At 54.4% G+C, this 18,007-nt stretch overlaps 1 protein-coding gene across 5 annotated transcripts in view; it reads left to right on the top strand.

Moving 5' to 3' along the window:
* Positions 1-18,007, top strand: part of KAZN (kazrin, periplakin interacting protein) — a 1,019,918-nt gene that overhangs the window by 852,371 nt on the left and 149,540 nt on the right. Inside the window, exon 1 of one of the 5 annotated variants that reach the window (XM_023627339.2) lies at positions 16,955-17,405. The exons of 3 other annotated variants lie outside the window; for them this stretch is intronic. In XM_023627339.2, coding sequence (XP_023483107.1) covers positions 17,198-17,405 — 208 coding nt within the window. In that variant the 5' untranslated portion in view covers positions 16,955-17,197. Of the gene's footprint in view, positions 1-16,954; positions 17,406-18,007 lie in introns of those variants that run through there. One more of the 5 variants, XM_023627354.2, reaches the window with a different exon arrangement.

Below are 18,007 nucleotides of genomic sequence, written 5' to 3'. Positions count from 1 at the left end.
TGGGCAGAGAAAGGATGAAAATGGGAGGCTGAGACCTGCTCTGTTGTCTCTTTGTGGCTAAAGATAGGGATGCGTGAGGGTGGCATGTGAATCTCTTTGCTTGGCTGAAGGAAAGTGCACCACGCTCTCCACCATCCCTCGGTACAGGCTTTGAAAAAAGTTACTTTGTTTGAAAATCAATTTAAAACATTATACTAGAAACAAAGTGTAATTAAGGAATCACAATCCTGTTAATTGCACATTCATAGGTAACATTTATTGAACGCTTACTCCGTGGCAGACGCTGTTCTAAGTGCTTTCCGTGTTTTTACTCACTTAACCCAACGAGGGAGGTGCCATTATCCTTCCATTTCACTGACTAGGAAACTAAAGCCCGGGATGTTAAGTAATCTGCTACAGGTCATGCAGCTCCGGCAGGATTCTGTCTTAAACTCTCCTTGTTTCCAGTGCCTGGCACCCAGTAGGCACCCAGAGAATGTGTACGCTAGTGGGAGGTTGGCTGGTCAACTGGTTGGTTAGTTGGGTGATTAGCTAATTGGACTAGTTAAACAGGATAAAAGTTTTAGGGGCCCAGTCTTGAATCAGCAGACCCAGGTTCCAGCCTCAGCTCAGCTGCTTACTAGTTGCATGGCCTTGTGGGAATTACCTCCCCCATGTGCCTCAGCTTTCTTCATTCATTAGATGGGCTTAGGAACTGCCCTACCTTACAGCGTTTGGGCTGGGAATGGAGGAGATGAACGCATATAAAAACCTGGTTCATGGCAGATGCTTAATAAATGGTCACTGCCGTGCTGAGTTCCAGCTGTGAGTGCAGCTTTGCAGCACAGTGCCAAGCAAGGGACACCTGCCAGGCCACATGGGCATCGCTTGCAGGATCTAGGATATCTGCATGCGTTCCAGGGAGCAGCATAGACAGGCCTGTGAGCCATGTGTCAGATTACCTGCTGGAGAAGCCGCTGCCCAGCTCTCTCCAGATGCAAATAGAGTTGTTTTCCACCCATCCCAGATAAGTGCATCTTCCCACAGGTGCCCCAAAGCCACCTGTTCTCTATGGGGCAGGAAATGCACTTTGAGTAGAAAATTTCCTGCTGGCTTGTCTTGCTGCCACCTGCAAAATGGGACCAAGTTGCAAGGGTCTGCATTGGAGAAAGGTCCCCCAGGCCCACAGCCAAGACATCTTCCGAGGCTCTGCTAACTAAGCATTAATGGTAAGGATAAACCAAATACTTCGTGCAAATGTTTACTAAGAAAATAATACACCACGTGAATTCAGCTTGCCATTAACTGCCCGGTGGAACTTGGATGTGAATGGTGGACAATTTAACTGTTGATATGATTGCCCTCAATGTATACAGGGTTTTTCTTTTTCTCACTCTCTTCCCTGAGCAGGGTGACCTTCCAAATTGCTTTGCTTAAGTGGATGTTAAAACTCGTTTTGATTCCCTGACTTGGTTGGCAGTGGTGGGACAGGAGCACGCTGCCCAGGAATGTGCTGGTAATAAGACAAAGTCAGCCTCAGAAGCCAGTCGTGAATAAAAACAGACCTGTAGACCAATGGAGCAGAATTGAGAGCCCAGAAATAAACCCACACATATACAGTCAACTGATATTTGACAAGGAGCCAAGAACACTCAATGGGGAAAGGACAGTCTCTTCAATAAATGGTTTTGGGAAAACTGGATATTCACATGCAAAAGAATGAAATTGGACCCCTATCTTACACCACTCACAAAAATTAACTCAAAATGGATTAAGGATTTAAATGTAAGACCTGAAGCCGTAAAACTCCTAGAGGAAAACATAGGGGAAACATTCCTTGACATTGGTCTTAACGGTGACTTTTTGGATATGACAGCAAAAGCACAGGCAACAAAAGAAAAAATCAACACGTGAGATTAAATCAAACTGAAAAGCTCCTTCACAGCAAAAGAAACAGTCAGCAAAATGAAAAGGCAACCTATAGATGGGAGAAAATATTTGCAAACCTATATCTGATAGGGGGCTAATATCCAAAATATAGGGAACTCATACAACTCAATGGCAAAAAAACAAATAATCCAATTATTTGACCCTAATGGACATTTTTCCAGTGAAGACATACAGATGGCCAACAGGTACATGAAAAGATGCTCAACATCACTAACCATCAGGGAAATGCAAATCAAAACCACAATGAGATATCACTTCATGCCTGCGAGAATGGCTGTTATCAAAGAGATAGAGAATAAATGTTGGCAAGGATGTGAAGAAAAGGGAACCCTTGTGCACTCTTGGTGGGAATGTAAATTGTTTCAGCCACTATGGAAAACAGTATAGAGTTCCTCAAAAAACTAAAAATAAAACTACCATCTGATCCATCAGTTCCACTTCTGGGAATTTATCTGAAGGAAACAAAATCACTGTCTTCTGTGGAGATATCTACACTCCGTGTTCACTGCAGCATCATTCATAAAGATGTGGAAACAACCTAAATGGCCATTGATGGATGAATGGACAAAGAAGGGGTGTGTGTGTGTGTGTGTGTGTGTGTGTGATGGAATATTATTCAGCCATAATAAAGAAGGAAATCCTGCCATTTTCAACAACATGGCTAGACCTTGAGGGCATTATGCTAGGTGAAATAAGTCAGACAGAGAAAGAGAAATACCATATAATCTCACTTATACGTGGAATCTAAAAAAACTGAACTCACAGAAACAGACAGAATGGTGGTTACCAGGGTCTGGAGGGTGGGGCATTGGAGAGATGTCGGTCAAAGGGCACAGACTTCCAGTTACGAGAGGAGTAAGTTCTGGGAGGCAGTGTGCAGCATGGCAGCTGTAGTCAACGATACTGTATCGTATGCTTGAAAGTTGCTAAGAGAGTAGAGTTTAAACGTTCTCACCATAACAACAACAAAATAGTAATTATGTGAGGTGAAGGATGTGTTAACTCACCTTATTGTGGGAAACGTTTTACAATATATACGTGTATCAAGTCATTACATTGTATACCTTAAACTTGCAAAAATGTTATATGTCAATTATAGCTCAATAAACCTGGGAAGAAAAATAAGAAGAAAGGAGTGAGCTGTGGCCTGGCCAGTGACCCGGGGGAGGTAGCCTCATGCTGAACAGGAGTCCAGAGTTCATTGCATCATCCAGCCATTTTGCTTTCTGTCCCATGAAATGAAAATGTTAAAAAAGGGCATGTTTACATTTTTTCAACATCACAAAATGTAAAAACTGCATTTTTTTAAAAAGCAGAAATGATAGTTGAAACATGCAAGTAATTCTTAAAATTACAAATCATTGCTTTCACTCTTACTAGCGATCTCATGTTTTTCTAGAGGACAGGCTGGCGAGCCTAGATGCTTATCATTGAGGGTAGCTGACAATGAAATCACGCCAGGCTGCCCTCAGTTATGGAGGCATCGGATACTCCTCCCTCTTCTGAAGAGCGGGGCAGGGGTCTCTGAAGCAGAGAAGATGTGGGTCAAATTGAAGTCACCACTCTCCTCTCCCCCCGCCCTCCAGTACGCACCAGGATTTACAAATGCCGAGATAAGTGAAATGAAACCCCTCCCCCAGAGGAGTGTCCTGTCCACGGAGGAAGAATGACTCCCAGGAAGTGCCCCACGACCTTGTGACTCAGTGCGTGGCTCTCAAGAGTGTGTGGTCCCTGGACCAAGAGCATCAACATCTCCTGGGAGCTTGTGGTCAGAAAAGCACAATCTCAGAGCCCACCCCAGAGTCTGCATTTTACCAAGATCCCGGGAGACACTACGCACAGGAAAGATTGAGAGGCAATGTGGATGACACCCTAATGCCCTAAGAGGGCCAAGTAAGCTTGCAAAAAGGCTCCGGGTGCAAAGAGGAGGGCGTGATTGCTCTGCCCGGGCATGTCCTGAACTGCTTCTGGAAAGAAGTGTCGTCTGAGCCGGGTTGGGAGGGACAGAAGGCAGGGGTTTAGTGGAGGTGGAGTGGAGAACATTCCAGGCAGGGGCAGAGTGAGCGAAGTCATGGAGATAGATGGTAAAGAACATGGCAGTGGGGGGCAGCGGGGGCTCAAGAACTGCAAGAGGGAGATGCATTTCCGGGCTTTGCTCTGTCGGGCTGGGTGGGCAGTCTTTGTGGTATGTCCCAGCTTCTGAGCAAACTGCAGGCATTGACTGGGCACCTTACCTACTGTGTTTCCTTTATTCTTAAGGACAACCTGCTGAGAAGGCTCTGGAGAGGCAGAATAGTGGAACAGTTAGGAACACGCACTGGCGCCAGACTGCCAGGTTCAAATCCCCTTCATTGCTGACTAGCAGTGTCCTTGGGAAAGTTGGAGTTCATTTACCCACCCATGTCTCGAAGTTTCTTTTCCTATAAAATGGAAATGATAATAGCGTGTCCTTCACGGCGTTGCTGTGAGGATTAAATAAAGCACAGAGTTCGGTGCCTTGGCACATGGTAAACTCTGGGGGTGAGAGCTGGTGTACCTCTTATTATCCCCACTGAACAGATGAGGAAACTGAGGCTCTGAGAACTTAAGTGACTTCTCCAAGGTCGCACGGTTAATTAGACTCCACTGGTTTTGCAAGCATCCCCCCGGGCCTCTGCCCCCCTCTTCCATTTAGCTTGACTTGGAGACCCCTTACCTTCTGCTCACGGGCTCCTCCTCCAACATCGTGCCCCTTGCTTCCCGCCCAGTTTCTCCTGGATCTAACAGAAAACATCTCATCTGGATGCGCCTCCGAGCTTAGGCTCTTTCCTCTGACCAGAAGGCCCACCTCCCCATCTCTGCCTATCCTACCTTGCAAAGCCGAAGCCAAATAACACCTCTGCCCTCAAGACTGAGCATGCACCTGCCAGATGAGCCCCCTCCTCTGCACTCCCATCTGAGCCCCTTCCTCGTCTGGCCACCTCCCTCGCACCCAGAGGGCGAGGGCCATGTTTAGCACACCACTGCTTTCTCCCACCAGGCCTAACACGATACTTGGTATGCACTCCGTGCTTAATAGATGCATGGTGACTGGCTGCCTGGCCCTGGCCACATTCGGGCCTGTTAGCCCCCAGCTCTGCGACAGCTCTGGGATGTCTGTGGCCTGTGGAGCTCCTGACTGGCTGCTCTACCCACTTCTAACCTTCATTCCTGCCCTTGACTCCCGGGGCCAATGTGGCAGCTGCTTTCTCGGTGGTGCCATCAAGTGAGTGCTCCAGGCTTCTCGCACCTGCAGGAAAGGACTTGGTCTGCAGGCCTGCCTGGGCTTCCCTCCCTCTCGAGATCCTCTTCCTGACCTGGGGCTCTTGGCGACTCTTGATGCAGCTCGGGGTTTCTCAGCCTTGGCACTATTGACATTTGGGGCCAGACAATCCTTGGTTGTGGGGCCATCCTGTGCACTGTAGGATGTTTAGCAGCATCCCTGACCTCTACCCACTAGATGCCAGGAGTAACCCTTCCCCAGTATGACGACCAAAAAGATGTGGCCAAGTGTCCCCTGGGGGCAAAATTGCCCACAGGTTGTGAACCATTGATAACCAGAACCTCCTCTGAGATGAGCAGGATGAGCGAGAGGTGACTGTAGCCCTGGGAGGCTGCAGGGGAGGGCTTGAATCCCAAACTTACACGCAGGGAGACCACATGGACAAGGAGACACGGCCGGGCATGCGGAATGAGAGGGAGGGGACCTACCTCCTGCCGGTTTTTGCTGGTGGAAACATGGTCCAGCTTTTGCCAGATCTTGAGACGTTTCCAGAGAAGCCAGAAATCCTGTCCTTTCTGTGCAATCTCCTGATTCTTAAATGTTGGCAACTAATGTGAATTTTTAAAAAATACTGTGGGAAAAACAAAATACGTCTGTAAGGCAAATGTGGGCTGCCAACTGCCAGTCTTACAACCTTTCCTCTAGAGCGAGCGTCCATCCCAGAAGGCAACTCTTGCCACCCCTGAGCCCGGGTCCCCATTCTGTAGGCAGTGGTCTGTGTCTTAGGCACCACACAAGACCCGGCTAGGCCTCTGAACCAGACGGTTCCTGCCCATGTGGGCCCCTCCAACCCTTTTCTGAGGCCTAATTCCAAGAAGTTGTAGGGTTCTGAATTCCCAAAGGAGAGAGAATATGGAAAATACCCCAACAAGGGGGTCAAGAAGCCTGAGCTCATGCTGACTCTGGCATTGATTTGCTGTGTGACCTTGGGCAATTGCTCCCCCTCTCTGGGCTTCAGTCTTCTCTGTCGAATGTTTGTATGGTGAAGAAAGAGAAGGGAGGGGCTGGCCCAGTGGTGGGTGTAGTGGTTAAGTTTGTGCACTCCAATTTGGTGGCCTGGGGTTTGCTAGTTCAGACCCTGGGCACGCACCTACGCATCGCTTATCAAACCATGCTGTGGTAGGTGTCCCACATAGAAAGTAGAGGAAGATGGGTACAGATGTTAGCTCAGGGCCAGTCTTCCTCAGCAAAAAGAGAAGGATTGGCAGCGGATATTAGCTCAGGGCTAATCTTCCTCACCAAATAAAAAGAAAAGAAAGAAAGAAAGAGAAGGGAGGTTGAATGCATGCTCTCTGCTCCTGGGACTTGAACAAGCATTTCCCCTTGGCAGGGCAGAGCTCCAACCAGCTTGCCCAGTGCCCGGCGGGCATCCTCGTCCTCAGACTGACCTGGGCAGGGACCAGCTGGTTCCACCTCCCAGCTCAGGTATCCTGCATTTCAGAGCAGGGAGTCTGAGCCAGTCCTGATAGGCGCTTTTCTCTGTGCAATTAGGTTATGGGTGCCGAAGGCCGCTCCAAGGGAGGAACCCGCCCTCCTGCTGCTGGGAAGGGCCAGACCATTGGCCCCTGCTGGTGCTGATGGCAAAGCTCTGCATCAGTGAGACTGTCCCCCTGCCAAGAGGTGGCTCGGGTGTGCAAGCCCGTGCCTGGCCTGTCTACAAGCCCGAGGACAGTTCCCCAACTGGCCCTGCGGCTGCGAGGAGCCTTCGTTGGGCTGAGAGGAGCGGAGGGGTCTGGGAGGTCTTTTTATCAGACCTCCTAATTGTATAGATGGGGAAACTGAGGCCCAGAGAGGGAAAAGGCTCTGCTCAAGGTCACCCAGCCAACAGAACAAACACTTGCATCTCCTGACTCCCTGTCCAGTGCTCCTGACCTCACACGTCGGGATCTCCCGGGAGTGGGCACTGGTGAGATGGACAAGAGACACAGGCACAGACCCCAGGCAAGCGCTGACTTTGCATGTCACTAACTGTGGCCTAAGACTAGCGGTCATAAACCCCACGCCTGGAGCCCCCGGGCGGGTCCCCTATGAGAGCCAGGGAGCTGGAGTGAGACGATATGGGAGTAGCGGGAGGACAGGGCAGGGGGTGGAGAGAGGGCGCTCTGTTACCATGTGCGCTGGTTCACTGTTACCAGAACTCCTGATTTTTCCAAAATAAAGCTACATACTTGAATCTTTTAGTGTCAGTTGTCCTAATTTTAGAGTGTTGGCAACTAGTTTCTAAAAGGTTTTTTATTAGATGCTAGGAAAAGAAAGCACCTTCCCAGGCCACACTCGGCTCTAGGGCCACCAGTTTGCAAACCTGTGTTCTCTGCTCCCACCCTCAGTTCCTCTGCTTGAAGTGGGTATAGGAACAGCATCCCTCTGTCACAGGGCGGTTGGGGGTTAAAGGAGGGCCTTAGCAGACTGCTGGGCCCACAGTAAACAGTAGCTCTTGTTATTTATTAAGACATGGGACACTTTCCGTAGGCCAAATGGGAAAGGGCTGGGACCATGGAAGGGCTTGTTAAGTTTAGCACAGGGCAGCTGGGAGGCCTGGAGCTGGAACTCAGGATCTTTCCATCCATCCACAAATTCCAGTGTGCCCAGCCCTGTGGGCATTTGTCAATTTAAGACCCTGTCCTTGCCCTGAAGTCACAGGCGAGGTGGGATTCGGCCCACCCAGCAGCTCGTCCTTCACCGCAGGAGTCCCTGAGAATCCCTCCCCTGGGGCCCTGATCTGGGAGAAACATTCCACTTTCAAAGGTCATGTCTTCAAACACAGAAAGAATGCAGCTTCTTTCATATTTAGCAAAACACATCTTTGCTTGTTTGTTTTAATGAGAAACTTTGGGGGAGGATGCTAGTCCTTCCTACGTATCTGTTCAACAGATCTGCTTCCTGAAACCAGTTCCAAAGATATTTAAAGGACAATCCTGGAAAAAGAAGAATTTAGAACAAATTCTAATTAGTCCCTTTGGGACTAGAGGCCATGGCAGATTTCTGCTCTGAGAACCCAGAGGCCAGGGCCTGAGGTGACTTCCTGATGTCCAGGGTGCACGACGTTCTGCCTTCCTCCCTGGGCTTGGCCCACGCTGGGGCAGCCGGGGGCAGAGTCAGGCCCACCCCCGACTTTGCCGGGGACCCTGGCAGCCACAGAACCCTCTGATCTGCTTGTGCGGCAGTGATGGGGGCCGTGCGGGCTCTGCCTTCAGAGCTGGAGAAGCCGGGAGCTGCTCTGGCTGACGTGCCCGAGTTCTGGTGGGCGGACGGGCAGGTAAAGCCCATAATTACAGGAAAGCAGCCACGGGCATGTGTGGACAGGCCTCTCGGAGCCCAGGCAGGTGGCCTCCTGAAAAGGGAGGGCCCCCGAGTTTGGACGTTGGGTGCAGAAAGCCATCAGGGTGCGGGAGGGGGGTTATGTAACTGTGATGCCGCGGCCCCTGGGACAGCGACCTTGCTGAGCTCTGCTGCCATGTTCCTGCCGGCTCAGAAGGGCATGGAGACCCAGCAGCTCTTCCTTTAGGCAGGGCAGTGGCCCTCAACTTTGTCAGCACCAGAGTCACGTGAAAGGCTGTTAAAACACGGACTGTCGGACCCCACCCCCTGTCTTTCTGACTCAGGAGGTCTGGGGTGGGGCAGAGGATTTGCATTTCGTTTTTTTTCTTTTGAGGAAGATTAGCCCTAAGCTAACATCTGCTACCAATCCTCCTCTTTTTGCTGAGGAAGACTGGCCCTGAGCTAACATCCCTGCCCATCTTCCTCCATTTTATATGTGGGACGCCTACCACAGCATGGCTTGCCAAGCCGTGCCACATCCACACCCGGGATCCGAACTGGCAAACCCCGGGCCACCGAAGCAGAACGTGCAAACTTAACTGCGGCGCTACCAGGCTGGCCCCATACATTTCTCATAAATGCTCAGGGGTGACGGTGGTGCAGCTGGTCCAGGGGCGACACTTCGAGAAACACTACTCTAGGGCTTAGTGAAGTCCATCTGCCTGGGCCCTTGATTTGCTGTGTGCCCCTGGGCAAGTGTCTCAGCTTCTCTGGACTTCTGTTTTTCCCAGCAAGAGAAGCCAGCTTTGTCTTTGAATAAGTAAACCCCACCTTGGTGTTGAGATGCCTAATTGCTATTTGCAGGTCACTCAGAGATCTTCACACGAAAGGCCCAGGCCTTTGCACAAGGTTCTTACCTAATGGTTCCAACTTGCTCGTAGCCACTGTGAGAGCTGAGTCTCTCTAGGAGAGATGGGCACTTTAAGCCTTAAAGAGACAGGCCAGGCCAGCATGTCCGGGCCCCAGCGCCCACCACTGCAAGAATCTTGAAGCGGCTCACTAGCCTGGTCTTTGGGGTCATTTGTTTCCTTGAGGAGGTGGGTAGCAGAGGCTCGTCACAGTCCCACTGATCAGGCGTCTACGGCACGGAGAGTTATAAAGAAAGTCATGTATCTGCCAGCAGTTCTTTCTCGCCCGTGAGCTGCCTCCCGCCGGGGTCCTGTTGCCTCCCCCACAGTATCCAGGACCAGAGGGGACCCACGGCAGATGCCGAGGGCAGCCTGACCGAATGGAACAAACCAGGAGGTGGACAAACGGTTCCTTCACTGGACGGGCCCCAAGCCCGCTGTCTGTCTGTCTGTCCCTCTGCACGTATGTGGGCTTTCCCACCTACGGCCTCCTTTGTTTGGCACACAACAGTCTTGGGGAGATAGGCAAGTATCCTTTGCTCGTTTCACCGGTGGGGAAACTGAGGCCCCAGGAGGGTGGCCTGACTTGCCCAACTTCCCTAGTAAGTAAAGGGCAGCTGCAGAAGAAGTGTAGGCGTCCACACCGCAGGCCTCGCAACAGCCCCTCCCAAGTCTGTCAGTTGTATTTTCCAGGTCCCGGGAAAGGCCGTTCTGCAGGGAATGGCAGTGGGGACGAGGTCGAGAGAGGACTCGGGGGGCCCTTCCTGGTTCCGGCTGGGGGGCAGGGCCAGGAGGGAGGAGCCGAGCATGCCGGGAATAGTTCTCCTTTGCGGGAATTGCCAGCCTTCCCCTGCCTCAGGCCCTCTTGGCGCCACATGCGGCAGGCTCGACTGCACAGGGCTTCACTCTGGAGCCCAGTACGGTGCCTGGCACGGGGGTGGTGCACAGTCAGCACTTGTTGAGCCAGTGAATGAATAATGAAGACAGACTCGGTTGAAGTACTGAGTCTAAACTTACCAGCCGTGCGATCTTACACAAATCCTTTCCCCTCTCTAAGCCTCGGTTTCTTCAACTGTAAAATCAGAATCATAATAATTGTTATAATAATAAACAAAAATGGCATAATAATTAAGAGAAGAGAGAACTGCCTGCATCTGAATTCTGGCTCCACCGTATACTACTGTGTGACCTCAGGCAACCTACGAAACCTCTCTGTTGCTTGGTTTCCTCACTGATAAAGTGAGGATAATGATAGCCCTTATATAGTGTTGTGGGTTTAAAATGAGCCAAGGTGTGTAAGGTGCTCTATGCAATATCACTAATAACCCTTAACAACGATGAGTCTATCTCTGTACCCAGCAGAGTGCCTGGCCCAGAGGCGGAGGTGCTCGGTAAATAGTAACCGCGATTCTCAGGCACTCCCTGCCCCATGGCCCTCTGTGTCTCTTGCATCACGTAAGGGTCTTAGAATTGCGGTGGTGGCCACAGCCGTCTCATCCGCCGAACCCACCAACCAGAGTTAAAGGGTCCCGCTTGGGGAAGGTGAAGTACCACCAGTGGCCACCGGGGGCAGCAGAGGCCCCATCCCATGAGTGCCCGCGGAACGTTCGGAGTCCTGTCCTTACGGGTAATAAGGCGGGCGGACTAGTCCACCCGGCCCAGGGGCGGGCGTTCGCTGTAACCCCGAGAGGGAGGCGTTTCTCTAGATAACGCCTCTCACGTGTGAGGGTTAGGTTCCCAACGCTGCATTTACCAGCCAACTCGTCTTGGATAAATCCCTTTGTCTCCCTAAACCTCAGTTTTCTCATCTGGGACATGGGGACAGGGTTTTGGGGGGCGTGAATGGGCTAGGAAGGATAATGCCTGGGGCGAGGTAGTGCCCAATCAGTGACACTTGTTGCCACGGTAGCATCATGGTTATTAGCATGGATTCTGCAGCCACACGATGTACGCTTGAGTCCTGCCTGCATCACTCACGGGCTGTGTGCCTTTGGGTGAGTAACTTGACTTCTCTGTGTCTGTTTCCTCATCTGTAAAATGGGGATGATAATAATAGTACTTGTATCTCTCGGGTTTTTGGGAGGATTAAGTGAATGTGTAAAGTCCTTAGAACAGGGCCTGGCACCTATAGGAGGGGCTGTGTACGTGTTTGCCAATATTAGTAAGTCATAGTATTTTTGATGTTATTGTTTTTATTCCGAATAAGCAGCAACATTTTAACTTCCTGCAGCAACCTCCCTGCTTGACGTGAAGGATAAGGAAGGACTTTTTCCTTTTGTTGCAGTTAAGAATCTAACTTGGGACCCAAGACAGTCCGACAGGCAGGGCGCGGAGGGCAGCTGGGAACCGGGAAATGCTCTAATGCCCGGCTCTGCCGGAGCGCGGGGCTAAGCCTCTGCCTCCAGGGCAGCTTCTTTGGAAGCCCCCAGAAGGGATCAGGATCTCACCAGGTCATTAGGAGCCCCAGGACGATCGTCACAGGGTGCCTGTGAGCCTGTGACAGGCCCACAAAAGCCTCCAGCCAGGAAGGCCTTTCCAGGACAGATGGTAGGATGCACCTCGGGCACCATCCCCGTCCCCCAGGGCAGAGGTCTGAGCGGGCCTGGAGGAGAACCCCAGTCTAATCCTTGCCACTGCACCTGTGCCCCAGAGCCCTACTGGGAGGGCCGAGGGAAGATCGGCGCTGCCCTGCTGGTGGCCTCGGCCACAAAGGCGTCCCAGGGCCTTCCACAGGACTTCCCAGGACTTCCAGCCACTTTGGAGTCCCCAGGAATGGACTGAAGGCTGCAGGTCTCGGTGGAGAGAGCAGGTAGTACTTCTCTGGCTTAGAAGCAATGGCCATGTCACTCCAGCCTCCTCCCGCAATGTCCCTCGAGCCCAGCTGTTGTGCCAGGCACCATTCAGAGCTCCACATGTGTCTCATCATTGAACACCCCCCAGCCCTTTGGGGGAGAAGCCACGATCCTCTCCATTTTACAGACGAGGAAGCTGAGGCTCCCAGGGGCGACATCGTTTGTCCAGAATCATACCCTAGTGAGTGTCAGAGCCAGGACTTGAGTCCTGGTCCCTCTGCCTCCAGAGAATGTGTTCCCAGCTTCCTGGGGCGGGAAGCCTCCAGGATGGCCCTCAGCGGCCGCTGCCCCCTGGTATTCACACCTCCTTGTAATCCCGCCCCCCTCCAGGGTGGGCAGGACCTACTGACTCCCTTCTAATGAATGGAATGGGGAAAGGCAATGGATGCCATATCCAAGATTAGGTTACAAGGAGACAGCGGTTTCTGGCTTGTGCACAGCCTCTCTTGCACTTTCTCAGAGCCCTCTGCGGGAAGCACACTGCCATTCGGTGAGCAGATCGATGGCTCTGTGGTGAGGAACTAACTGACAGCAGCCTCCGGCCAACAGCCAACGAGGGGCTGAGGTTTTCAGTCCAACACCCAGGAGTAACTGAGTCTTGCCAAGGCCTCATGCGTGAGCCTGGGGGACAGATACTCCCCAAAGAGAGCCTTGAGTTGACCGCAGCCTCTAAGAGGCCAGAGGCACCCAGCTAAGCCACTCTGGCTGCCTGGCCCACAGAAACTGAGTGATGGTCAACACTGAGCTGTGAGGTGATTTGTTACACAGCAAGAGATAACTAAAGCACTGGCTCTCACTCCTAGCAACACAACACAACACAACACACAACACACACCCACACAATCACCATGAGAAGGATGAAATGACCGACTCCACGTTGCAGACAGAGCTGGGAAGCCTTCCTCACACGCGATAACCTGGCCTTGCATTGTCTTTGGCCGTGAGGGTGCCTGGATGCATGGACAAAGAGGCCCTCCTCCACGGTCACACACAAGCAAGGGGCCCCGGCATTGCCGCCCAGGTCTGCAGACTCCCGGGCAGTGTGGCTGGGAGTTGGCAAGTGTGTTACAGACGGACCGTGCAGATGCCCAGGAATGCGGGGTTGCGACCCTGTCTCAGCTCCAGGTGTTGGAGAAGGTACAGGAATGTTGGCTGGAACAACTCAGTAAAACCTCTTCTTCCAATAATGAAAACAGAGCCAAGAAGAAAAATACCTGAAAAATTCCAGCAGGCTCAAATATTCAACTGCAAGCAGATCTCACATACAGTGCGGTCCCTTAATACCATGTTTCTGGGCTTTGTTCCTGAAATCAAATGTATCTCGTCATTCTCTCCTGTGATCTAAAGGAAGTTCCCCTGGGAACAACAGGGCACTGTGAATGAGAACTGCACTGACCCCTCTGTCCCTGTCCCCAGCCTCCTTTGTGTTTGCTTTGGTGGTGCCCTGTCGGCCTGAGGTCAGGGTCATGGGGACAGTGTCTGGCCTCAGAGCTCAGAACCAGAGCAGCCTCCCCTCCGTCTGGCTGGACTGTCCATTTTCCCCCTGGAAATTCCCATTATACCTCTCCTCCTTAATGAGTTGTGCAGAGAATGGATGGCGACAATTCCCACTGCCTTGCCGCATCCCAGATCCTCCCTTCCCGCTGCCTTGCAGAGGCAGGACTCAGCACGCCCTAGAGAAGGACAGGGGGAGCTAAATCCCAGGCCCGGTTGTCTCCAACATCAATTCCCAGCATCCCCGGGATGCTGGGAAGATCTTCTGGAAGTAGGACCAGCTACGTAATTTGCGGATCCCAATGCAAAATGAAACTGCAAGGCCCCTAGTTCAAAACTCATTAAGAATTTCAAGGCAACCACAGCAGAGCATTAACCCAAGTGCAGGGCCCTTCGAGCATGCGGCCCTATGCAGCTGCACGGGTTGCACCTTCAGAAGCTGGCCCTGTCTTGGAGTTTCTAACAAAACCCACGCTGAGTTATCCTCCCTGGAGGGTCTGCCCAACCTGCTCAGGGCAATGGGTTGTCACTTCTTGGCTCCTGGATCTCCTGTTGCGGAACTGAGCAGAAATGTCTCCTGGGCCCAGAGTGTCCTCATAATCAGATGCTTACCTCAGGGTAGAAATGCCTCTGACCCAAGGCAGATGGTTTTCTGGAAGGCTGCAGGCCATTGCTGCCGTCAGAGGTTTGCCTGCTCGTAGAGTGGTGAGCAGGGACACTGAGAGGCTGAAGCTGACATGGGGGAGGCCTGGGCAGTCTGAGAAGCCCCAGGAAGCCAGGGACGGTGGGTCCAACAGCCGTGTGAAGTCCTGGTCCTGAGTGTGGGGAACACACCTGAGCACACATACACAAACAGGCCAATCTTCGCTGAGTCAGGTGAGCAGCAGAAATTCCCCAGGGCTGTGGGCTTGAGAACGGCTAGGATTATGGAAACGTGCGGGCTTCTGAGATGGCGCAGAGGGGCCGAGGAGGGTGGCAGTGAAATAAACACTGGGGCCAATGGGCCAGACAGAAACTTCTAGACATGTTTACCTTGTTGTTCTTTCTCCTCTGCCTCCTCTTCCCTCTCCTCTTTCATCTTAAGATTTAAAGACTTGCCAACATTTTAAACTTGGAGTTCACATAAAAATCCGCATTCCTAGTAGCTCTAAAAAAGAAACGAGGACCTCTGGTAGCACCAGAGCCACAGTCTTGCATGACAACAATCTACAGCCTCCTCTCCAGGGGCTGGTGGCCTCCTGTTTGCCACAGTCCCCACCACTCCCTAAAATCTCCCTGACCCCGAATGCAAGCAGCGAGTGCTGCATATTCACACTCGTGTTGCTGTTTTCTTGTGCAGTTAAGAGGAAAGTGCACGTCTCTGTTGAAAGGGAGAAAATGGCAGGTCGACCAAGAGTTCCGTGTACTTCAAGAAACGTGGGAAAGAGCATGTTTCTCTGGAAGTGAACAGCCTTCCTGGTGTTTTATGTGCAAAGGGCGTCCAGGTCAAATGAACGCAACCCCACCGCCCTTAAGAAACCAACCACAGCGGTCCCTGCACGGCCCGCCTCGCTTGTTCATGTCCCTGGTCGGGCCCCTGAAGCAGCTGAAACAGAGACTCCTGCCTGGACCAGATGTCTCCGGAATGCAAGGACATTCCCAGCTTGTCCGCACGCGAGGGCTCAGAGCGTTCTTTCTGTGGTTCTCTTCTGCCTGCTGTCTCAGCAAAGGCAGAGGACTTGGGGGGATCCCAACATCTCCTCTCACTTGGTGGGGGGTCAGTGTCCTTCCCCCAGAGGCTTGTGGGTGTTTAACCCTGTGGGTAGTTTTCTTCCCCAGCTGGGAGCACCGCCAGCATTTGGTACACCCTCCACGGTCAGCCCTCCACTGGGCAGTCCCGGTTCCAGTTAGAGAGGGGAAGGGACTCTGAGGCGGCCCTGGGGACCTCCACAGCTGGGCCGGTTTCCCAGTGATTGGGAGGGTGAGGAAGATGTCGGGGGTGGAAGCGGGAAGGCCGTGATGGATGGTAGCCAGGCCACAGCGGTTGCTGAGAGGCGAGGCCTGTCATGTTGGCCCACGGACAGGAAAGTGATGCGTGAAAGGGCTTAGAGACCGGGGTGGTGTGGGGTGGTAATTTGGTTTCCACAGCTCATTGCAGAGCCACACGCCAGTGACCCAAAAATTCCCAGGGCTCAGGCCTGGGCCAGTGGGAGCCACAGGTTACCAAGTCAGGCCTGGGAAGGGCGCCTGAAAGGGGGGGCTGGGGATGCCACCAAGAGCATGTGACTCCTCACCTGGCCATGCAGCCTCAGCTCCCCCATGCCTACAATAGGGGGGAAACCGGACCTGCCTCCTGGGGCTTCGGGGAGATAATTAGTCCTTCTAAAGAGCATCATAATCCCCAGATCAAAAGGGGCTCAGAGCTGCAAACTCACTTTACAGCAAGCGAGTCCTGCCAGCCACTCCAGGGGGCAGGTTCAGATTTGCAGGCCCTCCAAGGTGTCACCTCCTACGGGGCTTGGTTGGGTTAATCACTGGCACCCCCTCCCACTCGTGAGGTCCAGGCCCTGGCCTCCCTGGGAGTCATCTCACCCGCCATATGGCTGCCTTAAAGAGGAGTTCATAAGCAGCCCTGATGGTGGAGGAGGTGGGAATTACTGTTGCCCCATTCTGTATATGGGGAAACTGAGGCCTGAGGAAGTGAGGTGCAGACCCAGGACCCTCCACCAGATAACAGCGTCCTCCTGCATACGGACCACATCCCTACCGCACAGCGAACGCGCTCAGCATCATATTCACTTAAAGAATGCCCATCACACAGCACAGGGGAGGGAAGGTGAAGGGCCGGGCGCACAGCCCGTTCCCTGCCCACTCTCGGCCAGTCGCTGGGACTTCAGCTCCTCAGCACGGCAGTCACAAGGGTGTCAGTGAGTGGAGAGACATGTGCCAACTGGGGTGCCAGGCCGCCGGCCCCTCGATGCAAGACCTGGGTTCAGACCTGTCCCTTCCGACCGCCGTGCATTGGCCATCTTTCTGACCCTCAGTTTCTCCGGGAATGACCAGGCTGGGGATGCGCCGAGTGGCTGGGGGCCGGACGCACGAGGGGGCGACGCGGCGCTCGCGGAGGCTCTCGGGCGAGTCCGGACGCCGCGGCGGGGCCGGGGGCGGGGCCGGGCCGGGGCGGGGCGAGCGGCCGGCCTCGCCAGCCCGGAAGGAGCGGGAGGAGGGGCCGCGGGAGTGAGAGTCGTTCCCACGTGAGCGGTTCGGCGGCCGAATTCCTCGCGTGCGGCGGCCGCGGACGGCCCGGCGATCGGCCGGACGGAGAGCCCTGGTCGGGCGCGCGCGGGCGGCCGGGCGGGCGGCGGGGGCGGCGCTCGGCTGCGCCCCGATGCGGCGGCGGCCCCGGGGGCTGTGAGCCGGCGCCCGCCGTCGGAGCCCCCCGCGCCGCCGCGGGGAGCGCCCCCCGGGCACCCGGCATGCGGGCGGCCGACTCGGGCTCCTGGGAGCGCGTCCGCCAGCTCGCGGCGCAGGGCGAGCCGGCGCCTTCCTGCGGGGCGGGGGCCGGGCCGACGCGCCCCCCGGGGCCCGCCGCCTGCGAGCCGGGCGTGGACGCGCCGGGGCCCGCCGATCGGCCCCGCGCCGGGGAGCCCTCGCTTCGAGCGGATGGCGACCGCAGCCAGCCGGGTAGGTGCGCGCGGGCGGGGAGGGCGGCGCGGGCGGCGGGGCCGCAGGCCCGGGGAGCCGCCGGGGCCGGGCGCGCGGGGGCGCTCCGGGCCGGGGCCGGGCAGCCGCCGGTGGCAAAGTTCTGGCCGCGCGCGGAGCCCCGAGCGCCGGGCGGGTGCAGGGGGGCTGCGCGGGACGCGGAGTTAGTTCTTCGGGTCAGTGGTGGTGGTGGGGGGGGGGGTGCCCCGCGGCTTTCCGGCCCGAGCCCTTGGGAGGGCTGCATGGGAGGTCAAGGCCACGCCTGCCGGATCCCGCGGCGCCCGGAGACCCAGCTCGCAGCCGAGCCCGCGCCTGTGTTGGGAAGCGTGGGAAAGGGACCGGCCCCGCGCGAAGTTGGGGCGGCCCCCAGTGACCGCACCTGTAACCCGCCTGGCAGCCCCATAAAGGGCCGAGGAGAGCGCTGCTTTCCCGCCGCCCCTCGGAGGGGAAAGTGATGACTCGCGTTTGCCAGAAGAGGAGAGACTTCCCATACACTTGAACGACTAACGCAGAAAGAGAAGTTGCCGCGGCGGAGACACAAACGCGGCGGTCTAATTGTGTCTCGCTGCCTAATCGCTCCCAAG

Source organism: Equus caballus, chromosome 2 (assembly GCF_041296265.1).
Source record: "Equus caballus isolate H_3958 breed thoroughbred chromosome 2, TB-T2T, whole genome shotgun sequence".
NCBI lineage: Eukaryota > Metazoa > Chordata > Mammalia > Perissodactyla > Equidae > Equus > Equus caballus.
This window is presented reverse-complemented; position numbering and strand designations above follow the sequence as displayed.